The 24,617-nt window shown below is 53.1% G+C and overlaps 1 protein-coding gene across 2 annotated transcripts in view; it reads left to right on the forward strand.

Moving 5' to 3' along the window:
• Positions 1-21,008, forward strand: part of JDP2 (Jun dimerization protein 2) — a 39,922-nt gene extending 18,914 nt beyond the window's left edge. The window contains exons 3-4 of one of the 2 annotated variants that reach the window (XM_040477748.1): positions 10,482-10,586; positions 16,825-21,008. In XM_040477748.1, the coding sequence (XP_040333682.1) occupies positions 10,482-10,586; positions 16,825-17,010 (291 nt within the window). In that variant the 3' untranslated portion in view covers positions 17,011-21,008. The remainder of the gene's footprint in view (positions 1-10,481; positions 10,587-16,824) is intronic. The other variant, XM_040477747.1, reaches the window with a different exon arrangement.
• The last annotated feature ends 3,609 nt before the right edge of the window (positions 21,009-24,617 follow it).

Raw genomic sequence — 24,617 nt, forward strand, 5'->3', positions numbered from 1 at the left:
TCTCTCTGAGAATACCTATGAGGGGTCTAAAAGCACGTTTTTTCCCAAACCTATCTCAAACTTTCTGGAGGGAGCTGCATGCCATGAGCTATTAAGTAATGTGTGTGGTACTTGACTCTGTGTAAGGCAAGGTTGCAATCTGAGTCAGCAAACATTTCCAAACCAGTTATTTCCAGGTATTGAGATCCTCCCGGCTGCCAGCATTCACACCCTAAGGGACTTCCCAATTAATTAAGCTGCGGAGCTTGTCAATAGGCCGGTTCCTTTATAGTTTTTGAAGGGAGAATCAGATAAGCTATTCATCACCGTAGCTGGCTGGAGTTCTCAGCCGCCCTGGTCTGAGAATTTGGGTGGGGGGGGAGCTCTCCACCTCCACCCCACCCCCACCCACACCTCCACCTGCCTGGGAGTCGCGAAGCCTTCCCTTCCCCATCTCTCAAATTTTATTGCTTCCATTTCATTACATAAATCACTCATGGTGAAACCCTTCCGTCCTCCAGGCCAGGTATCCCTGGCTGTGAATTCATCTGGCCGTGTCACCTGGGTGGGATTTTTATTAGTGGGAGTTCAGTACCCACGAAATAGAGGTCGCCGTTCTGCTCAGCGATTTGTCTGTTATCTGTGCCTTATGCCTGAAAGAAATTGGCTGAAATCTGTGTTTTAGCTGCACACCCGGCATACAGATTAAACTGAACTGCACTGGTGGAGAATAATTAAGCCAAAGACCTTGTTTTTCACCTTCATGATGAAAGACAAATGACTTTCAAGGCTTTAGTAGGATGATGGCACTTGAAATGTTCTTCTACTTTGGCCAACTCGGGACTTTTAGAACAGCCCTGTTCATGAATATTCTTTGCAACAACTGCATTTTCATTTAGTTGTAGATAGTCATTTTGCAGGATCTCTTGTCTTTTGGTGTTTTGTTTTGTTTTGATTTTTTTTTCTTTTGCCCCGGTGTAATCAAGGCATATTACACTGCTATTGTTAAAGAGTTATTAACTCTTTTTGAGAAAATTGATTTCCCTTCCCAGATATCTTCTGCTTCTTACCAGTCTTTTAGAGGTGGGGAGAGCCTTGTGGGGGCCACTATTCCTCTCCCTTTCTCATCTTTTGAATCAAATGTCAACTGGGCAAGAAAATTGACTGATTGCCTAGTGGGAAACTAAACCTCACCAAACCATAAATATGAAACAGGCCTGAAATAGACATATTTCAACAAAAGCCATCATTCTTCAAATAGCTCTTCTCCAGCAAAAGGATTTCCCGGCAATCATCAGCCCTTTTCTCTTCAACGTTAGACTTTCCGTCCTGGCCAAGGTGCTTTTTCCTACGTCTCCTGGCCTCGCTTTCGCAGTAACAGTGTTCACTCCTTCCTTAGCAGGACCATACAGAAATGGGTGTCACCCTGCCCAGCCGGCTTTTTCAGGCTTTGTTCCAAACACAATGCTGTCTTTTCTTAGCAGTGGAAACGGCTGTTCTCCACTGCTTTCTGAGAGAATGGCCCTTCCCTATTCTGCTCATATAAACCAGCCCTATGCCTCAGCAGCCTATTGTTTTATGGGTTCTCTTAACGCAGGAAAAGGTTCTTACTGAGGACAGGGGGGCTGGGAGGGCCAAGGTCACAGGAATGCTTTGTCTTGCTGAGATGTGTGGAGACAGAGAAGTTGGTTCAGATAGATTCCCGCCGTCCCCACCCCCCCCTCCCCCCGCCCTCCCCACCGCCCCCCACCCACCCCGGGAGGTTCTGATGCCCGGCAATGGCAACTGCATCAAGCTTTCAGTTCATAAAGAACATGTCCCCTGCTTCTAGAAGGTGTTCCAGGAAACAGTGGTATTCGGATTGGCCCTGCCACCATCTGACCAGGGACCAAGGCCGACTTACTCCTCTTCTCTGAACTTGAGCTTCCTGGCCTGTGGATGCTGCAAGGTGCTGGGATCTCTACGTCTTCTCAGTTCCGGAACCTCAGGATGGGGCTTGGCTTACCGCCCTACCACTCCCCACCATTTCCTGTAGATGCTGAGTGCACTGAGCAATTGCCCACCCACCTGTGCCCCCAGTCACCAGAGCTGAGTGAATCATCTTGGCAGGTGAAGCCATTGCCTCTGGCAGCTGTTGTTCAGAGCCTTCACCCGGTGGTTGGCTGGGCTGGTGTGATGCTTTGAGTGAGCACGGCTCCCACTATGTGGGTTTGTTCATAGGGGAATGTGTTTGATCATACCCTGGCCTTGGGGGGCATCTGGAGTGAAGTCAAAAGAGCACCAGGCTGGGAGTAGTCAGGAGTCTTGCCCAGGTCACCAGCTCTGTGGATCAGGCCTCCCTTTAGCACACATTTATTGAGCACTCCGGGTGGCTGCAAACTCGGCAAAGGTACAGAACACACACAAAATCGCCAAGTCACAGGGGTGCCCGGGTGGCTCAGTTGGTTAAGTGTCCGACTTCAGCTCAGGTCATGATCTCATGGTTCGTGAGTTTGAGCCTGCATCAGGCTCTGGGCTGACAGCATGGAACCTGAAGCCTGCTTTGGATTCTGTCTCCCTCTCTCTCTGCCCTTATGGTCTCTCTCTCTCTCTCAAAAATAAATAAACATTAAAAACAATTTAAAAAATCAACAAGACCCAGATTTCTGCTCTCATGGAACTCCCAGTTTAGTGGAGGGGGCAGAAACTGAGGACAGAATACAGCAATACAGCACAGTGGGGGCCAGGATAAGCTCAGAGTTCTATGGGAGCCCAGAGCAAAGGGACACCTCCCCAGCCTGGAAGCGATGAGAACCACGGAGGCCTTCCTGTAGGTGGTGATGCTTGAGCTGAATGCAGAGGGGGAGAGCAAGCCAAGGAAACAGCAGGGGCAAAGGCATGTGGCCAGGTAAGTGTGGGATATGAGAGGCTCAGGGTTGCAGGAACATGGAGTGTAGGGTTGGATGGACGGGAGCAAAGACCACAACACATGGGGCCAAGTCACAGGCACCCTCGCTTGACACATGAAGGAGCTTGAGCTCTCTCCTGAGGGTAATGAGGAGTAAGTAACTGGATCAGATTTGTGTTTTAGAAAGATCCCTTCGATGGCTGAGATAGAGGATGGTCATGTAGGGTCAGGAGGTAGAAAGAAGCCTGGAATGGGGATGGCAAGTTGGGAGCAGATATGAGGAGGATTTAGGATGTAGAATTGGATGGCCTGAAGAGTCAAAATAAGAGATAAAGAGAAGGACAGGTTGGGGGAGGGCTGCGTGTCTAAGTCCAGTGAACGGGTGGTGCCAGCCTGGGGTGGAGAATAGACAGGAAGTAGCCAGTTGAGGATAAAGACTTTGAAGGGCTGAGGGACATCCAGACTGAACATCCAGCTGGCAGCTGGATGTTTTGTCCTGATCATAAAGAACTGTTTGGCTTTCATATATAAATGGTAGTTGAAACCACATAGGTAGATGAAAATGATAAACCGTAGGCAGTACCCATGGAGTGAGAAAAGCAGCAGGTCAAGGATAGGACCCCAGGAGACATTGGCCTGAAAGGGACAGGAAGAGGGTCCTGGGCAAGAGACAGAAAAGGAGAGGTCAGAGAAGTAGGAGGGGGACAGACGAGGTTAGTGCTGTTCATCCAGAGCATAGAAAATTCCAGAAAGAGGAAGTCAGGTGGAGCCCAAAGGCCCAGGGAGGCTGACTCAGCAGTGACCCAGGCCCTGCCCTCAAGTGTGAGCCTTGGAGCAATCCACTTCCTTCCCAGGACTCAGTTTCCTCATGTGTAAAATCCAGGAGTTGGCCTAGGGGCTTCTCCTTTCTGGCTCTAAGAGTCTGTGAAGTGACTATTTCTGAAACTCCTTAAAAGGGAAAAGATGTCCTTCCCACAACCCCCTCCCTCTCCCCTCAATCAAGCCAACATTGCTCTTGAAGTTTGGGTGAAAAGAAACCCATGGATGTCAGAGCTAGACAGAACTTGGGGGAGAGTTTAGTCCAGCCCACTGTTGGAAGGCAGCATGATGTAATGGAGTCAAACCCCTGTCTGTTCTTGGCCTGGCAACTTCTGGCAGACACGGCACCTTGTTTCCTCAACTGTAAAATGAAGTCCACCTTGCAAGGGCGTTTGAAGGTTAGTGAGAAGTAGGAGCTATTGTGTTTATCAAAGATGAGCCACAAGACGGGAGAGATGAATTGATTGGCCCACGGTCACAGAATAGGGCATCTAGGTGACTAGAACTAGGTGTCTGATGACCAACCCCGCCAGGGTCTGTCGCTTGCTGGGGTCATAAATCAGCCGCCCGTGGGCTGGTGCAGCCCACAGATGTGTGGCCCACGAAGTGTCCTTTCCAAGATGGAATTTGTTGCCAACATTAAAAATTGGGAGACTTTACTTAAAACCCCGTATGTTCAGCTAGGCTTGAAAACTTGGAAGATTTGGCAATGCTGAGTCTGTGCTGCTCAAGTGAGGCCGGCTGGGGGGTCCTTTCTGCAGGCCACAGCCCCGTCCAGCCCCCTTCCCTTGCTAACGTTACTTGCTTGGCCCCGGGAAGTGACTTGAGTTTGCACCTCGAGCCTTAGACTGACCATTTGGCTTGAATTTTGTCTTACAGCTCTGCCCGCTGCTCACTGAAACTGCCCCAGTATTTCACAGCTGAGGTCCAGGCCATGGTTGTTTAGAGAGGGGGGGCTTGCCGGAGAAGACAGGGCTAGAGGGGGAACGGCTGCCAACAGCTCAGCCCTAGGGGGATGCTGATGGGGACGCCTGGCCCCTGCAGGGTGCATGGGCGCAGGAGGGGTGTTGGACAGAGGCCCCTGGGGTTTCCTCCTTCTTCCCCTTGGGGTTGTAGGCCTGGCCCGGCTGGCTTGTGGACGGCTCGCCCCTGGACTGCCCTACTTTGCTGATGCGTGGCTGGACAGGGGAGTGGTGTGGAACCGCAGCCCCGGGGCTCAGCGCAGCCGTGTTTATGTGGGGGAATGTCTGGTATGTTTGGTATTTGGGTGTTTACTTCCCAGGGTGCTCATGGGTCCCTGGTGTTGAAATGTGGCTCCTCCGTGCAGTGTGGCTCCGGGGGGGGGGGGGGGAACCTGGTGGGCCTGGCCAGGGCTAAATTTTGAGGCTGCCAGGCTGCTGTTGCTCCGGGCCTGCTCATTGACAACTCGTGTGCCTTGAGGCACCCCCAGCCTGCCCTCCGGCCCAGGTCTCCTGAGCCAGATTCTGCCCTTGGGGGAGGCTGGGTGTGCCCCAAGCTTGCTTTCTGCCTCACCTGGGAAGGCAGGCCCAGGATCTGGCACTTACAGCACGCTTCCTATGTCCCAGGCTCGAGATTGGCACTTAGTCCTGTTACAGCCTTGTGTGGCAGGGCTCGGTGCCTTCCCCACGCAGGTGGGGAACAGAGGCTCAGAGAGGCCAAGTGACTTGCCCAGGAGCACACAGTCAGTGCTCCTCTCAGACCACATAGGCCTCTTAGACCCCTAAGGGCGTGCTGACGACCCTGATGCCACGTGTCTCAGCTGAGCCTGGTTCTCTGCGTCCCTGCTGCGGTCCTTAGTGCAAGATAAAGCCTTTCAGACCTTCTCTGCTCTGGTGAGTGCTGGGGGTTTGTTCTGGGTCCCCTCCCCCAACCTCTGCTTGTCACCAGCTTTATTGCTCTTGCCTTTATATTGCTTTGTCCATGTAAGAGTGTCCGTAGTTTCAGTGCCTCAGGTTAGCAAGTATCATTAGTCTTTCTCATCTTATCTCTTTGTGGGTCCCACAAGATATCTTGTTGGAAATGCTTGTGAAATATCAGAATTCAAAATCAAATCTGGGAGGAGGTTGCCACCATGTGAAAGCCACGTGGCCTGCAGGAGAGGTGTGGAGGAGGCCCCTCCCGTAAACCAGTCAGCTTTTTTTTTTAAGCGTTTATTTTTGAGAGAGAGAGAGAGAGAGAGAGAGAGAGAGAGAGAGAGAGAACATACACATGATCAGGGGAGGGGCAGAGAGAGAGGGAGAGAGAGAATCCCAAGCAGGCTCCGCACTGTCAGTGCAGAGCCCGATGCGGGGCTCGATCCCACAAACCGTGAGATCGTGACCTGAGCCAAAACCAAGAGTCGGATGCTTAACCGACAGAGCCACCCAGGCGCCCCCTCCCCCGCCCCCGTAAACCAGTCAGCTTTAATGTTACACATTCAGTGTTACTTGGGCAATAAATTGTTTTTATTTTAAAAGACCCGAATAGGGAAAAACAACACGGTCATTGTCGTCAGAGTCAGAAGCTTCTGTTGCTGCTTACAATCCCATCACCAGGCCAGAGCTGAAAGGACAGGGGGCGTATTACCATATGTGTGTGGGGCACACATAGGCCAGCAGCCCTTCAAAGAGCAGGAGGCTCTTGGGCCCTGGGGCCAAAAGGCCCGGATTTCAAGCTGCCACTGACCTTCTGCGCAGCCTTGATATCTTTAGTTTTGTCATGTGTAAAAGTGGGGAGGGTAATAGGACTGTCCTCGGCTCGCTGAAGCCATTTAACCTGCTGAGACCCCTAGTCCAGAGGACTGGATACGTACCAAGACCAACCACCTCTGTTTGCTCAAGCTCTTTGTGAGACACGGGCATCTTTCAGTTGCAAGAGGCAGAAAGCTCAAACTCCCTCCAGGCCAGAGGAGGAATTTTTCAGGGTAGACTCAGGGGTATGCATCACGGACTCAAGGCGCAGGAATCCTAGGCCCCTCCAGTGGTGGAATCAGGAGGATTGAGACAGTTTCTTCCTCGGTGTGTGCTTTCAGTCTGTTCACTTGGCCTGTCTTAACCACTGACCTCTGTTCATGCCTCTGTGTGTTTCTCTTTCTAATGGCACCGCCTCTATGTCTCTCTCCACCCATCTTTGTCTCTCTCTGCTCTCTCTTTCCTCTCTGTCTCCACCTTCACCTTCTCAGCCTGGAGCTCCCTCTGTTTTTTAGGGCCTGGACCAGGGTGAGGTGAGCCAGACGCCCAGCGCACAGCATTTAAGGAGGCAGTCGGTCTTGGGTGGCGAACCTGCCCCTGCGTGAGCTCTGGAGTGAGCGTCTCCTTAGGTTCGTGTCCTGGGCACCTCACTGGCGGCACCCTGGCCCAGGCCCTGCTTTTCTCTCTGTCTGCCATTCCTTCTTTTTGTCTCTCTGACTCCCCTCCATAGCCGAGGGTTTGTTTCCTTCCTGCCACACCGTCTTTGGTTTCTTCTGCCCATCTGCAAGCATCGCAGCCTGATTGCTCTGCTTCTCTGGACACGTGGCTGAAGCCGCTGGACCCTCAGTCCAGCGGTCCAAGTTCAGTGAATACAGCCCCTCCTGGTCAGCAGTTCGCACCTGCTCCAGTCAGCTGTGGCCGGGGGCTCACAAGCAGGGCCTTGGGAACGGGCCATCTGAGGAGGGACTGCTCGACCAGAGGCCCCCCTTGGCCATGAGTCCCCTAGCCTGTCCCTCCAATGTGAAGTGTGGCACAGGGCTCCCCCTCACTCCTCACCCCGGTGCACGGCCAGCTTTGCCCCAGGGCTTCCTGGGAACTGGGGGAAAACAGAGCCAGAGCTATGTTTGAGAGCAGGCCTTCATCTCATGGGTCTTTAAATGTATTGGGCGTCAAGCAGCCTCCTCCTCAAACATTCTTGTTCTTCCAACTGCGTCTGCAGCAACAAATCATCATGCCCCATTTTGGGGTTCCGGTTTTAGACGTCCCCGCTGTGTGTGGCGACAACACTCTGCCGTCTCACCCCCTCATGGCCAAATGTTTTAGAGACTCGGGAACGTCAAGGAGCGGGGGCAGCAGCCTTGGGACTGTGGTGAGAGAAGGAACTGGAGGAGGCTAGTGGTGGTGGGAGGCAGGGGGGCCGGGGGGGCCCCAGGCAGGGGACACAGAACGCCCAGGCCTGGGCCACAGTTGGCCCGTGGGGATGAGAGGGCTGAGGGGCACTGCCCAGCCCCCCTCTTCTTTCTGGCGGGACTCCAGCAGCTGGTTTCCAGAACTCCTCAGGCGGCTCTTACGTGGCGGAGGGAGGATTTGGGGAACATGTAGCACAGTGTCAGTGGGGAAGGTGTGGTAATGGGGCTTTGGGGCCATTTCTTGCCTTATTGGGAGATGTCAGCTGAGGTGGAGCGTGGGGGCAGGAGAGGCCTGGGGACGGGCGTGGAAGCCGCTGGTGGCTGTGGAACTTTAGGGGGTGTTTAGGCTTCAGTGCACAGCCTGGAGTGTGTCTGTGCCTGTTCGAGATTCGTGCGGACCTGCCACAGCCACCGGGGGGCCTGCCCCCGGCCGCGACTCTGTCTTTGGTCATTGTGCTTCTGGGGAAGACAGGATGCAACCCCCACGCTTTGCTGGGCTCCTGCAGACGGACAAAAGAGACCATCCCTGGCAGCAAAGGCCCCTTATTGGCACTGGGGAAAAGCTTATGCAGAGGCAAACATAGGCAATAGCTTGCTTTTATAATGACAGAATCCAAGCCTGTGCCACCTTTCCCTGGAATCGTTTGTTTCACTCATTCATGTAGCTGACATTTGCTGAGCCCCCTATTAAGTGCTATCCAGGTGTTGGCGATGCTCGGGTCCCCCGTCCTTCAGCAGGGAACACAGATACCTGCATACACAGAGAACTATGATGGGATACGATAGAGACCCTGAAAGCAGGGGACTCAAAGTCCTGTAGCAGCACAGGAAAAGCAGCCGATTCTGTCTGGGGAGTCAAAAGTGCCTTCCTGGAGGAGGTGACATTTGCTCTCGAAGGTTGAATATGAGTCTCCCAAGGAGGAGAGGAAGGTTATCTCAGGAGGGCCCAGCTGGCTCGGAGAAGGGGGAGCTATGTGGGGAGAAGGCGATGGCTGGAGGGGACGGATAAGGCTGGACAGGGGGGCTGGAAAGCCCCCAGCGCGGCCATCGGCCTGGCCCAGTTGAGCCTCTTCGCATCCGCAGCCGGATGGCGCAGCTTCCGTTTGCCCGCGGCTTTGTGCAGGGCTGGGGCGGGGAGCTGGGTCTCGGAGGACAGAGGTGGCGTCTCCCAGGAAACGGCTGCTCTGCCAGAAGCCGGGGTTGCTCCGGGCCCCGTGAGCCCGGCAGTGCCCAGGTTGCACACATCACCTTGGCAGTTTGTGGGCAAACCCTCCTGGCCGAGGGGAGATTGCACTGCCGGCCACTTCCTCCAGTTCCTTCCCTCTGCCTGTCGTCACGGTTACCTCGGCCCTGGTGGGGGTGAGGTTGAGGTTGGGTGGAATCAATTTTGTCCAGGTTTCTATTTTCCCAGATACGGGTCAGCCAGAGGTGCTGTCACTTCTGGTTCTATTTCAAGGGAGGCCAAGGGGCCGGGAGGTGCTTGGGTGTGGCCATGTTGACAAGCCTCCTCTCCAGCCAGCCTCCCCGGAGGGGTGGGGCGGGTCAGGGAGAAACTCAGAGGTGGTGGAGAAGGAGAAGGTTGTGTTACCAGGACCTGTGCCGATGGCCGTGGGTGCTGGTCTCCGGCCAGGCCCTCGGTCCTAAGCTCCTAGAGCATGCTGGGAGTGCACAGAGAGGGTGTTTATTTTCCTGGCCTGGAGCCCTCTCAGCTGAGACCTTGTTCCAGCCTTCAGGCTGCCAGATTCACCCCCACTGGCTCAAGAAGTGAGAGAGTTGGCAAGGCCAGGGCAATCCAGTGACTTCTCTAGTGGCCTCTGACTCCAGGCTGTCCCCCGCCCCAGCTGGTCCTGTGTGTCCTCCGGATTCTCCTGGTAGCTAACAGACAGCAAGAGGCACCACCGCAAAGTGATCCTGCTGGGGTCAGGGCTGGTGGGCAGTGAGTTTCTCCCTTCCCACTTAATGGGCCCTATTTTATGCGTGGTGAATTTTCGAATGTATCCTGGGGGAGAAGCAAGCAAACCCGGAGACTCGGGAGGCCCCTCTGCTTGTGTCCGTGCAGGGCACTTGGGGGAGCCCTGGCACCCTGGGATACAGGGGGGGTATCGTGGGGGACAACCTGCAGAAGCAGCGAAAAGGACCAAACCCGGGTGAGGAGAGTATGGGGGGCGGGGGCCCGCGGTGCTGTTTACTAGCACCAGGAGGTAGATCAGAGCGTCTGGAAGGACCAAGAGGCAGGGCGAAGGTACCCCCGGGGAGGCGGAAGTGTGTGGGGGTAGAATGTGAAATCTATGTCCATGCCCAAGGCATTTTTTAAAGGAGTGCCTGGGAACCACTGGCCTGGAAAATAGTGCCCAGAAGGCTTGGGCTGGGCAAGAGAACAGGGCCGTTACCACCCGCTGGGTGTCACCTCCGTGTGAATAGACTTGCCGGGCTTGGTGCCTCCTGAACTCTGGCAGAACCCAGGCGGCCCGGCCCTCCTGGGACACCGACCCCTCCCAGGTTTGCCCACCTGCTCTAAGAGGATCCGTGGGCTGGCTGGGAAGCGTTTCCGACCCACCAGCAGGGAAGCCAGTGGGCTGGCAGACAGGGATGGCTCCCTCACTGCGGGGGACATTGTCCATCTGCCGTCTGTGTCAGGAGGGAAGCGGTGCTCCAGGCCCGCCTGGATGTCTAATCTGCGGCTCTGTGCCCTCACAGCTAGATGAAGAAGAGGAGCGAAGGAAAAGGCGCCGGGAGAAGAACAAAGTGGCGGCAGCCCGATGCCGGAATAAGAAGAAGGAGCGGACGGAGTTCCTGCAGCGGGTGAGCAGGGCAGCTGGCCAGGGCGGGGCACCTGTCTCGTCCTTCGGAGCGGGCTTGTGCACTCGTGGGCCGGGAGACGTGTGTCGTCACCAAAGCCCGCGGAATCAGTGTGCGCCTGCTGGCCGTCTGCCCAAGCAGCCGCAACCCCCTGTCTGGCCTGCCTTCCATCCAGTGCCCTTTCCCTGAACCAAGATAACCAAGGGCAGCGGGGAGCAGGTCCGGCCCACCCAGATCCCTGACTGCCAGAGAAGGTGGGAGGAGCCGGCTCCCCTCTACCAGGTCAGACGCTGGTGCTTATTGGCCCAGATGGCCCAGGACTGCGAAGTGGTCCCCGCTTCAAAGGCCTGGTGGCTGCCAAAGTTGTCTAGGGTGGATGCTAACGACGTAGGTGACGGCGCCATGCCCCGCGTGTGAGCGGTGGACAGAGGCTCTTCCAGCCCTGCATCCCGTCTGGCTGGCCTCAGCCCCACTGAACACGACCCCCGAGCTGCTGCCTCCAGGGACCAGAGGTCAGCTCTGCACCCAAAGGCCAGCAGAGCCTACCCCCCACCCCCACCCCCGCCCTCAGAGCATGTCCCCGACCTTCCATTTGGAAGGTGCCAAGCAGGGTGTTTGTTCTTTCTCCCCTGAGTCGCATCTCTTAGGCCTTTGCTGCTTCTCAAAAATGGTTGCTGGCAGTGAAGGGACATGATCAGAAAGCTAATCAGTCCAGGCTGGTAGTCTCCAGCCTCCGCATTCCGGATCACTTGTTCATTACTAAATAATAACTGTAACCGTATATAACAATAATAATACCGGGGGGCCCCATTCTGTTCTATAGCATGCAACAGTTAACGGCGTTGCTAACATTTGTAAAGTTGGGCAGGGTGTGGAGTGCTGTATGTTATCTCTGTGTCGGCACGGTAACTGTATGAGGTAGGTACCCTCATTATTTTCTTTCTACAGATGGGGAAACTAAGGCATGGTGAGGTTAAGTTACTTGCCCAGGTCCCTCAGCAACTAAGTGGTGGAGCTGAGATTCCAACCCGAGGCTAACTTCAAAGCATTTGTTCTTAACACTGCTCTATGCTAGCTCGAGTTCATTTGTTCATTCATTTGTTCATTCTTTCACTCGTTGCTTTGTTGACAAGCATTTTCATGCAGGTACTAAATGCCCAGCACTGTGCTAGGAGCACTGGGGGACACACAGGAAGGAGCAGGCACAGTCTCTCTGGTGGGAGCTGAAGACTAGCTAACTCGGCCCTGGTTTTCTCTGATGCTGGGGTATATACGGGTCTCTTCTCATGCTTGCAGCAAGCAGAGAGAAAATCTGGGGTCACGGGTGTAGACAGCGTGGGGCTGTGTGTCCACCTGGGGGCTCTGATCATCTAAGGCAGGGGGATGGCCATTCCAGGTGGGAGTCAGACTCCTAGAGCTGAGAGCCTCCTCGGAAGAGATGGTAGACCGACGCTGGGCTGTAAGTTTTCAAGAAGTTTCTAAGACACGGGTCTCACACGGGCATTTAAGATGGATGGCGTGTCCCACACCTCATTTCCAGCCCAGAGTGCCTGCAGAGCTGGGTGAGGCATGGCAGGGAACAGACAAGTTCCCTGCCTCTAAGGGATTGTCAGCCAGTTAGCAGGCAAGATATATGCCCAGCAAACACACACCGTGGCAGTGAAAGTGCCAAATGAATGGTGCTAGCTGCTCGTCACATTCCAGAAGCATTTGCTGAGCACCAACTGTATGCAGGATTGCCACATGCCTCATTTAATCTTATAACATTTCAGGGAGATAAACATCGGCTAGCCCCATTTTATTTATTTTTTATTTTTTTAAACATTTCTTTATTTTTGAGAGACAGAGAGAGACAGAGCATGAGCATGGGAAGGGCAGAGAGAGAGGGAAACCCAGAATCCAAAGCAGGCTCCAGGCCCCGAGCTGTCAGCACAGAGCCCGATGAGGGGCTCGAACTCACGAACCGTGAGATCATGACCTGAGCCGAAGTCGGATGCTTAACCGACTGAGCCACCCGGGTGCCCCGTCTACCCCCATTTTAGAGACTGACCTATAGCTCGGAAGAGGTCAAGTTATTTGTCCAAGGTCACACTGCCAACAAGTAGTAGAGCTGGGATTTATTCATTCCTTTGACCATCCATCCGTCCGTCCATCCATCTGTCCATCCATCCATCCATCCCATAAGTGTTTAGTGAGTACCCGCTGCACAGCAGGCAGGAGGACAGCAGATAGAAAACGGGGAATGGTAAGGCACCCTGTGCCTTACGTTGGGCAAGCCTGGTGTGAGAGCACACTGAGAGGCCCTATCCTAGCCTAGGCTGAGGGAAGACTGCTCATTGAGACAGAGGAGTAGGAGCTAACCAGATGGACAGGGTGGAGGGGTTAGCAGGAACAGGGCAAGCAAAGGCCAGAGGCAAGAGGCGTTTAAGGATGTGATTAAGGAATTGAAAAGAATGTCAGTGTGGCTGGAGTTTAGAGTACACGGGGGAGAACGGACAGGCAGGCAGACCCCAGGTCCTAGCCATGTAAGCTGATCCTGATTGGGGCAGCGGGAAGACCAGTTACATGGCTGTCATGCTGTCCCTGGTGGCCTCGGGGTCTAGGAGGGGGGTTTAGGCAGCTCAGTCTGGGCTCAAGCCCAGTCTCCCTCTCCGCCCGTGCTCCTCTCTTCCCCTCTGGCCTTGGTAACAGAGGTTTAGGACACGGATGCAGATGGCCGTGTTGATAGCCAGTGCCCACAGACGTGAAGGGCTCCCTTATAATTTATTTTTGAACAGGTGAAATATTTATAAGGCTCAGAGGTACGAAAGGATATGTGTGTGCACACACACACGTATATGTGATGTAAAAAGTCACTCTACCATCCTTGACCCCTGGACATCTAGATGCACCCTGGGAGACTCTTAGAGCATCTCCGAGTTCACCTGCCTGGACCAGCCGAGTTCCTGAGGCAGCCAGGGCTACCTCAGCAGCTCCTCTCTCTGCAGTCAGGAGCAGCGTCCCTATGCTTCTCCCTTCTGTAACGCCGGCCTCTGTACCTGCCGCACCTGCCGTGCCTAACGCGGGTTCATTCTCTGGGCTTTGGTAGCAGGAAGCCCATCTCACACTCCCATAGCACTCTGCACTCTTCATGGCCATTCCCTCCTTGATGGTCACAAGGAGATGGTGACCCTGGAGGGGAGGCGAAGCAGCCCCACTCCCCTGACGAGGATTCTGAGACTCAGAGGGATGAACGTTTGCTCAAGATTCTGCAGCAGCTGAGGCAGGACTAGAACCCAGGGCTTCCTCTACCGCCCAGCACGCTGTTCAGGTTGCCCAGGCTCAGGGACATGGGGAATCTGGTTCACAGTGACATAGCTAAAGTGGCAGAGGTAGGATTTTAGTTCAGACAGGCCTTTTGGGCTCAGAAGAGGCCACCAGCCTTCTTCCCAATACTTACAAAAAACATTGGGAAATAGAACTCTATTTTAAGTGTATTAGGGTAACTTTTTTTTTTTAATTGTTGAGAGAGAGAGAGAGAACTCAAGTGAGCACAGTGGGGGGAGGGGCAGAGAGAGAAGGAGACACAGAATCTGAAGCAGGCTCCAGGCTCCCAGTTGTCAGCAGAGCCTGACGCGGGGCTCGAACTCACAAACCACAAGATCATGACTTGAGCCGAGGTCGGACACTTAACCGACTGAGCCACCCAGGCGCCCCTAGGGTAACTTTTTTAAAGGTAAAATCAGAGAATCTTTTTTTTTTTTATGTTTTTATTTTATTTTTGAAAGAGAGAGACAGAGTATGAGTGGGGGACCCGTAGAGAGAGAGGGAGACAGAACCTGAAGTAGGCTCCAGGCTTTGAGCTGTCAGTGCAGAGCCTGACGTGGGGCTTGAACTCACAGACTGCGAGATCATGACCTGAGCCAAAGGGATGCCCAACCGACTGAGCCCCCCAGGCACCCCTAAAATCAGAGAATCTTAATGCTTAAAGTCCTCTAGGCCAATCATATTCTCTGGGAGGAGACTGAGGCCCTGAGAAAGGAATTGACTTGGCCAAGGTCACACAGCCAGCATGAAATACCAGGACACCCAGCCCCTCACCCGGTATTTTTTCTCCTGCCTTTGGTGAGCCTAGTGGAAGAGACAGAGTGTTCACTCGCTTGCAATCTATTGTGAAACAACAAATGGTTTCATTTTCTCTAGGGCAAGAAATATCTACCAGAAGGCAAAACTATAAACAAAAACGCAAGCAGAGTTATTTACTTCATAATTAACATGTGAAGATCCTAGCCCACATTTCTCAATTAATGAGCAAAGCAGATCAGGTAACTGCTGTTATAAAACCACAGGCAACTTCTATAATCATGGTTCTTCTGAAGTCAACTTCTACTTACACGATAAATAAACATGTAGCACCACCCAATAAAACAGAAGGAAATAAAACTAAAAAGCAGTCACTTACCTTCTGACAGCCAGCCGGTCCGAGTGCAGGATATTCCATGATATACTTCAACATTTTAATAACTTTTTAAAATGTCTATCATTTTGAGGGGGGGGGGGCGGCGGCATGAGCAGGGGAGGGGCAGAGAGAGAGGGAGAGAAAGAATCCCAGGCAGGCTCCGCCCTGTCAGAGCAGAGCCCAACGCGGGGCTTGAACTCCTGACCTGTGAGACCGTGACCTGAGCTGAAATCGAGTCAGGTGCTTAACTGACTGAGCCACCCATTCCTATGATGAATGAGTGTGAATCCACACACCTCCTTGGGTCCAAACACCATAGCTGCTTTTTAATGTTTTCCCCCAGATCGCTTCTTTCCTTTTTTGGGGGCCGTTCTCCTTCAGTGTCTGGTCCCGAGGACTGCCCATCTTAGCAGTTCTGAGCTCCCCAGGCGCTCGTGCTGTTACCCCTGAGACAGACCAAGTGGCAGTTCAGTCGGGCCAGCCAGTATGAGGAGGACGGCGGCCTGGGGTGCCTCCCCGCAGGAGGCTGCCCAGCCTGGCCCCGCCGGCGGAGGGGCAAGCCCATAGACCCAAGCCGGTGTCACCCAGCTCCTTTGTCACGTGCGTGATCGCAACCGCAGCTTGTTCTTGGCCTGGTACGGGTTGTCCAACCGCGGCCCTGTTGACATTTTGTCTAGAGAGTTCTTGTTGCGGGGCCGCCCTGGGCATTGCAAGAGGTTTAGAAGCATACCTAGCCTCTACCCACTGGACACCATAGCACCCACCCTCCCCGGGGGGGGGAGACAACCAAAATTGTCTCTGAACGTTGTCAAATGTCTCCTGGCAGGCGAAATCGCTCTGAGTCGAGAGAGCCACTGGGTCCAAAACTTTGCTGGCCCTTGAGTAAACCCCAACTCTCGACTGGGTTGTAAGTTCTCAGACACAGTCCGGCGAAGCCTTCCTGTCTTACCGCTTTGACCCCTAAGCCCTGAATTGGTCTGCCTATCCATCCACACTCTGAACCCACAACCCCCCCCCCCCCCCCCCACCGCCCTCCCCAAGAGCGAATCACCAGCATTCGTTCCTTCTTTTCCCTGGAGTCTCTCCAACTGAGCTGGAAGTTCATTGGGAATCTCACTTGAGGTCTATTGGAAACTTTCTTTTGGATCCAGAAGGGTGACAGTTGATCGCCTCCCAGTGGGCAAAGCTTCTAGATAACGGGATAACGAAGAGGCTGTTTCAATGATTATGGACTGATAGGAAGTACTCGTTTGGGGAGGAATGACATGAGCACACTGGGCTTAGTGATCCCGCAGGCCAGCATAGCCCCAATGTACATTTACACATCACACATCAAAGCACTTTGCCGCTGCACTGCCAGCCGCGGGCCCCCCCTCCCACCCCCTGTGGACCCTGCATGCACCTGCTCTAGTTCCACTGGGTCCCTATTCCTCTCCCACCCTTTGTTTCCTGGGCAAGAGCCCAGAGGCAGGAGAGTGTTGGCATATTTGAGCGACTACAAGGGAGTCGCCGTGGCTGGAGTGGATTGAGTGAGAGGAGGGAGGTGGGACATGAGCCAGGCTGGCCCCAGAATATAACCTGGGTCCTTCCCGCTTTGACACAGGCCAGTGTCACAGGGGTGACGGCCACTGCTGCAGAAAGTCAGGGACCCTGGGGGCTCAATAGCAGGTCCTGTGCCTCTTCCAGTGGGAAGCTGGCAGGCAGAAAACAGGCAAATGCCAGCTGGGAGTGCCTTGTACCTCCCCAGAGGCAGTGCCGGTCCCCAAGGAGAGCTTACAGCCCTGTCCCTGTTTTTGTGCACAGGAATCTGAGCGGCTGGAACTCATGAATGCGGAGCTGAAGACCCAGATCGAGGAGCTGAAGCAGGAGCGACAGCAGCTCATTCTGATGCTGAACCGGCATCGCCCCACCTGCATCGTCCGGACGGACAGCGTCAAGACCCCCGAATCAGAAGGGAACCCGCTGTTGGAGCAGCTAGAGAAGAAGTGACCATGGGCTGGGAGAAGGAAGAGGAGGAAGAGGAGGAGGAGGAGGAGGATTTGGGAAGAGGGGGGAGGACGAGGGGTCCCAGAGGGCCCTTCCTTGCTGCATGACAAACTTTACAATGAGGCTCAGCACAGCCAGCGCTGGCCGGGCTTTTTTGTGAAACTCACATCAGCCACACAAGGGGAAGAACGGGCTGACGAAACCTAGAAGGACCAAGCGCTGAGACCAAAGTAGACCCACGGTGGGGCTGTCCTGCCTGGGGCCCAGCTGGAAGGAGGCAGGACAGAGGCCCCCGGCCAGAGAGACACCCAACCAAATGGCCTCTCCACCAGGGCACCCGCCGAGGGACCTCGGAGCAGCCAGGAAAAGCCATGAGTTGCAAACAAACATGCGGCTGGGGATGGAACTGAGTGGGACCACAGCCTGCCTGCCCCCAGCCCTGCCCCCCCCGACCCTGATGCCAGGCTGGAGTGGGCGCCACGTGGGGCCCAGCCGTACCTGCCCCCGTGGGTCCAGCGCGGCCTTGCCCGGGAGCGGCAGCCGGGGCGCGCCCTCAACGGCCCCGCTGGAGTCTGCTGTGGGCACGAGGCGCGGGCGCCCTTCCAAAGCACATACTCACTGAATGTTTACAGACTGGCTGTCCTGGCAGGGCTTTTCAACTGCACATGTTTTTTTATACTTTCTTTTTTTTTTTTTTTTTAATATTTTTTACAAAAAAAAAAAGATTTTATACAAGCAATATATATATGGATTTCTATAATCACTCGATGTGATATAGTATAAATATGCTATGGTTTGTTTGTTACGAACAGATATCCAGCAGTTATGGCCGTCGTGTGTAACTCCTAAGTACTGTAGTAGTCTCTGGGTGTCGGGGTGGCAGGGGCGGGCATGGGGTGCGTTTCCATCCTGGTAAATCCTTCACAGTACTCAGTCCTGTATCGCTCAGTAAACGTTACTCTTACTTACTCAGCCGCCTCTTGTGGTGTCTGCCCAGGGAAGGGGGTGCGGCGGGCCTCCCGCTGTGCGGTGTCCGAGGATGTTTCGAGCATCGGCTGGCGGCTCTTGGTTTTCACGACAGCCCTCCCAGGTGAGTGTTTATATGCCCATTTTACAGATGAGGAAGTTCAGGCTCGGAGGGGTTCAAGAAGTCCGCGGTACTCCCTTCGTTCACTCACTCACTCACTCCCCAAGTGGATTGAGTGCCCATCCTGCGTGCGCCAGGCGCTCTACCAGGCGCCGAGTGGTCACCAGGCATAAAACAAATCTAGGTAGGCCCTGTGCTCGTGGAGCTAACAGTCATGTGTTAAATCCTTGCAGCCCCCATTCGTTGACCTCCTATGTGACAAGCACGTATAGTTTCATTCACTCTTGACAGCGTGAAGTAGGCGTCTTTACCCCCATTGTATAAACGACTTAACTGAGGCTCAGAGAGGGTAAGTGGCTTGTCCAAGATTACCCAGCTAGGGAGGGGCAGAGCTGGCATTTAAACTTGGCCTCCAAGAGCCTTGACTCTCCACCCGTCGCCAGCTTGCTGTGTGATTGTTGATTATCGGCTGGGGTTGGATGTCTCATCTGATTAGAAGAGGGAGCCTGTGGGGCCATGGGTAACATTTAGTTCCAGGGGGGCCTGGCTAGAGTTCCAGGCTGTGCTGTGATCCCGGAGCAGACCAGTGATCCCGGCAGATGCGGGCTTGACCCAGCAGAGAGGGTGTGGCTAACTCGACTTGCCCTCACCTGCACGGCTGAGCACTGAACCCACGCAGCAGGAACAGCTCAGTGTGATACACCATAACTGCCATTTATGTGGAACACAGCATGTCCCAGGTCCTTTGGTGCACGCCGTCTCACTTGGTATTACAGCTCTATGAGATGGGTGGGGCAGGTGTTCTTAGCTCCACCACAGAGCCGTGCAAGCCGAGGCTTCTGAAGATTCAAGTTCACCTAGCAAAACGGAGGCGCAACTAGGAACTGAACGCTGTTCTGCCTTCTAATCTTGTGGCCTCTGTCCCATCACTGGGGCTAAATCACTAGTTGTCGATGATGAGACTTCGGGTCAAGGACAGCAGTGACCTTGGGTTGCTTCCCAAACCGTGGACGAGGACTGCTGAAACGGACAGAAATGAGAACAGGTCACGGACACGACTTTGGCCCCTTACCTACCCATCTCAGGTCCCCTCCACCCGACACGCTTGGTGTGGACCCCCTGAGCTCTGCCCCAGAAGCAGGGATGGTCGGCTCATAGGCAGCCATGGCAGCACACGGTAAACCCTCGGGCCATAATCCTTTGATATTTTTCAAGCCAAGAGAAAACAGAGACGTGGGCTTCCAAGGGCCCCTCAAATGACCCCGCAGCCTCCCTGCAGGACAACCACATGCCACTGGCCACGGTGCCTTTGGTCCTGTGCTTGGGTGCCGCGAGCCTATACCTCCAGAAGAGTCCTCCTTAGCCTCTGCGGATGGGCTGTCTCCCAGAATCAGTGACTTGTGCTGTGCTGAGCCTGCCCTTGGAGTTTCTTCTTCGGGACCACTGCTACCTCCTGTGGGCAGCAAGAAGTCACCATCACAGCCTTCCTCGTGACAGCTAACGTTTGCATGTTTTCTTTGTGCCTGGCACTTCAGACGTGTGGCTGCGGCCAGTCCATATGACCTTGCCAGGAGGTAGGTGCCACCATCCCCATGGTATAGACAAGAAAACTGAGGCACCAAGAAGATGTAACTTGCCCAAGGCCACAGTCCAGTAGGGTGTCAGGGCCAAGATGTTGGCTGGGCCTCCCCCTGAGGGGAAATGCTCCGTGTTTGTGGTGTGGCTTTAGTCGCCAGAACTCGTGCAGGGGCTGGACGAGACGGCACACAATGAGTATCCCTAAGCCCCAGACACCCGGCTCCAAGTGTACATACAGAAGACATACTCAGAAGGCAAACAGGTTCAAGATTCAATCTTCTACTGCCTAGCCAGGAGCCGGTTTGCGTTCTGGCCTTGTATTCAGTTCCCATAGGGACGAATGCTGGAATCCGAGGTTCCTAGGTTCATTAGGCTTCTGCATGGCCACAGTCATCTATGTTGGGTTCAGCATCCCCTCCCTGGGGCTCCCTATGCCTTTCTGCCAGGGGGTCACAAGGAAGGCCTGCGCCACCTCTGCCCCAGGGTGGCTATGAGCATCCGCTGTGCAACCTACCAGAAGAACAAGACCCATTTGCAATCAGATGGGCAGAAACTAGTACGCGTTGGTCAGGACACAAAGGGAACTTGCATTTGCCACTAGTGGGAAATCAGTGTGACTCCTGTGTAAGGCAATTTGGCAATTACCGGTGATTCTAAGGCTGAACACATGCTTGGACCCAGCAGTTTCCCTCCTAAGTATACACCTTGGAGGGACTCTTGCACAGGGGCCCAAAGAAATGGACCAGAATGTTCACTGCATCTCTGTTGGTAATAAAGAGAAACTGGAAACAACCTAAATACTTATGACCAGAAAAGCAGATGAACAGAAATGTATGTTTAGGAAATCAAATATTATTCAGCAGCTTCAAAGAATGAACCAGGACTACAAGTACTGCTGTGGATAAATCTCAGGAACGCGGTGCTGAGCTGGAGGAGAGGAGGGCAAGTTGCAGAAGGATATATGCAGTGTACCATTTATAGAATCTTTCTTGATATGTGAGCTGATATTTTAGTGTTTACGGGTATGCACAGAATTGGATAATAGAGGTATCAAAGCCTGCACAGGACTGCTATCAAAATCAAATATCAAAATCAGTAATGGGGAAAGCTCCTGGGGATGGGGGGAGGGGGGGGGAAGGGGGTCGAAGGCAGCATCTGCAAGGCTAAGAAGGACATTGGGTTTCAACTGTATGTGTAACATTTCGTTTCCTTTTAAAAATCCGAATCCAGTGTGGAAGAACGATGTTGCAATTTGCCAGAGGTGGGTGATACGCCTCACGCTCTTCTGTATGTTTGTTATATTTCATAATAAAAAAAGAACAAGCCACAGCACAAATACGTTTTCTTTTTTCATGCTTTCCTTAGCAAACTCAGGAAATAGGAACAAAATCTGAAATTGCAATGGAGTTACAGCATATGCTCTTTGAATTGGTGCAAATTTAATTAAATGCCTGGAGGGAGAGAAAGAGACAATTCAAAGGGTGTGATTTGTTTAGCTGGCCCTTGTGATCAGTAGGCCCAAGCCCTGGGGTGAGGGCGCCTAAGGGTGAGGGCACCTTGGGGAATGTTGATCGGCTCTTTTCAGTGGGTCCTGGCCCCTTCTCTCCACAAAATGAGCAATTACAGGCATTTTCAAGGTTAATATGGACGCCATATTTTCTCCTTAAATGCTGACTTCACAAGCCAACCCCTACGTCAAATGCAATCCACTGCACCTTTAACTAAGACTAGAAGCAAAGCAAAGGGGGAGCATTTGAAAGACACGAATGCAATTTTCCCAGGCATATTCATTTCCTGTTGTTACCGTAACAAATTACCATAGTTTTAGTGGCTTAAAGCAACACAAATTTGGATATCTTGAAGTCCTAGAGATCAGAAGTCCGAAATGGGTCTCGCTGGGTTAAATAGAGGTGTCGGCAGGCTCTGATAGGGGAAAATCTATTTTCTAGCCCTAAGTTATGAAGGCTGCCCACATTCCTTGGCTCGTGGCTCCTTCCATCTTTAAAGCCAGCAGTGGCTGCTTGAGTCTTTCTCACATCACCTCACTCTGACACCAACTCTTCTGCCTCCTCCCTTTCATTTTTTAAGGACCCTTGTGATTATATTGGGCCCACCGGGCTAAGAAGGATAATCTTATTTTAAGGTCAGCCGATTAGCAACTTAAGTTCCATATGCAAGCTCAATTCCCCCTTGCCGTGTGACATAATATATTCACAGGTTCCATCTTTGGGAGGCCATTACTCCACCTACTTCAAGAGGAGTTTAAGAGTTGGAGGTTCTTGCGGCTTCCTCACTCCCTAGCCAGGTAGGCTGTTTTCCACGGAAGCGTCGCGAGGACAGAGTGCTCGGGGCATTCTCTGTGGTCGGCACAGAGCAGATGGTCAACATGCACAACACACACACACGCATACACACACACACAAAGTCACAGATATACTCACAGATATGTGATGCAACATAGACACAGACGAACACAACTACACACACAGCACACAGATACACACGAAGATACACAGACACACACACGTATGCGTATAAGGTGGGACTAAGCCTGAAGTAATGAGATCGATGCCGGTCCTACTCCTTTATGCTACATTTCTGTGATTTTGGCAAGAGCTTCTTCTCCGAACTGGCAAATCATCTTTCTTGGGAGCAGCTAAATCATGGTTAATGACAATGTTAATTAAGCTGGGCATACTGTTTTGGCTTAAAAGTTTAAATATGTAAGACACTGAGTTTCTTTCTTTCTTTCTTTCTTTCTTTCTTTCTTTCTTTCTTTCTTTCTTTTTTCTTTTAAGTAGGCTCTATGCCAATGTGGGCTTGAACTCATGACCCTGAGAGGAAGAGTCACGTGCTCCACCAACTATGCCAGCCAGGTGTCCCTCTTGATTGGTTTCTGTACTGTTCTGAAGGTAATTCCCGAAGAAATGAGTAGTAATGCTTTGGACCACTTGCAGGGAAGCTAACATTTAAGTATCAGCCTCTGCTGCTCTGAAGGACGGTACTCACCCAGGTGGATGGTACTGGGCACCTGTTTTGGGCCCCATTTAAAATCCTCAAACTCCAAGGTGCCCGACTGGCTCAGTTGGTTACATGTCCAATTTCAGCTCAGGTCATGATCTCGCGGTTTATGAGTTCGAGCCCCGTGTCGGGCTTGCTGCTATCAGCGCAGAGCCGGCTTCGGATCCTCTGTCTCCCTCCCTCTCTGCCCCTTCCCTGCTCTCTCTCTCTCTCTCTCTCTCAAGAGTAAAGAAACATTTAAAAAAAAATTTTTTTTAAAGTAAATGTTTAAAAATAAATAAATAAAATCCTCAGACTCCAGTTCTATCGCATGACCAGGACTGAACAGGTGTGAACAACCTCACACAGGTACAAACCGACGCTTCCGCCTCTCTCCGACAGTCACATCCTATATCTTCCCACTTCCTGTCCTGGGAGACATCCCTGGTGATCCCCTCGGCACTCACATATGCAACGTGGAAACTTAGGGGAGTCGATGCCTGTAGGGTCTCCATTGACTAGTTGGGAGGAGGGGACAATGGATAGATGCTTTCTCCTCTCATCCTTCAGGTGGAGAGTTCTAGGATGTTTCCTGAGGCTCCTCAAAAGGTCTTGCAGGATGAAGCAAGACCTGTAGAAGTGACCTGCAGACGGGTGCCTGGGTGACTCAGTTGGCTAAGTGTCCTGCTGTTGATTTCGGCTCAGGTCATGATCTTATGGTTCCTGAGGTCAAGCCCCGCCCGAGTCGGGCTCTGCGTTCACAGTGCAGAGCCTTCTTGGGATTCTCTCTCTGCCCCTCCCACGCTCTCTCTCTGTCTCAAAATAAATAAATAAACTTAAGAAAATAAAATAAAGTCAGGGGCGCCCGGGTGGCTCAGTCGGTTAAGCGTCCGACTTTGGCTTAGGTCATGATCTTGTGGTTCACAAGTGTGAGCCCCGCGTCGGGCTCTGTGCTGACAGCTCGGAGCCTGGAGCCTGCTTCGGATCCTATGTCTGCCTCTCTCTCTCTGCCTTTCCCCCACTCTCACACCCTGTCTGTCTGTCTGTCTCTCTCTCTCAAAAATAAATAAGCATTAAATTTAAAAAATAAATAAATAAATAAATAATAAAAAACAAAGTCAGTGTCCTAAAGGGGAGAAGGATCTGGAATGGGCGCATTTGGGTACACGAGACCCTTGAAGCCCCCTCCTAGAGTGGAGCAGCCTCCCTGTGCTTGGAGACCCTGTGAGGTTGCACCCGAAGCAGGGACCCTGTAGCACGATGTTTAGCGTCAGGATCCCCCTCTGCCACAGTCAATACCACCAGGCAGAGAGACAGGATCCCGTATCAGGACAGTCTGAGTAGGAGAACTACAGTCACTACTCCGCAAAGAAATTACTTACTTATTTGTGGAAGGAACTACAGGACCTGGCTGATAATGGATTCACAGGCACCAGCGGAGGCGTATGGGAATGATTGCGCCCTGAGGGTGGTGGACCAACCCTGGGTGTAGGTCTGGAAAGGGGAGCATTGTCCGGGGGAGCACTTGCTTGTGACTCCGGGCTCAAAGCCATGACACCGACACCTGGAGTTTTCCTTAGGACACTGCCGGTCAGGCTCCTTGAAGCTTCCTCACGGCCTGAACCCGCAGTAAGCAAGGTAGAGATGCTGAAGTGGCCTTGGCAGAGAGTTAAGGAAGGGCTCAGAAGGTCCGGGGAGGAGGCCATGTTCAAATGGGTTTGTTAGGTGAGGCTGGAGGCCCCATCACCTGACCATGCTCCTCAGGAGGGCCAGAGGAATGGTCACCTGAGCCACGAGGCCACTAACATCCTGGAGAAGCTCTGAATGGGTCAGGGTTGACGGGACGAGATCCTGCCATAGAACCGGGGCTCCCTAGTATCCCTGGGGATTATGGAGTTCCAGAATGGTAGAAGCCAGAAGGCTAGTAACTGGCATCATGGACGGC

This window comes from Herpailurus yagouaroundi, unplaced genomic scaffold (genome assembly GCF_014898765.1).
Source record: "Herpailurus yagouaroundi ecotype Mexico unplaced genomic scaffold, PumYag 141, whole genome shotgun sequence".
In the NCBI taxonomy this organism is placed as follows: Eukaryota; Metazoa; Chordata; class Mammalia; order Carnivora; family Felidae; genus Herpailurus; species Herpailurus yagouaroundi.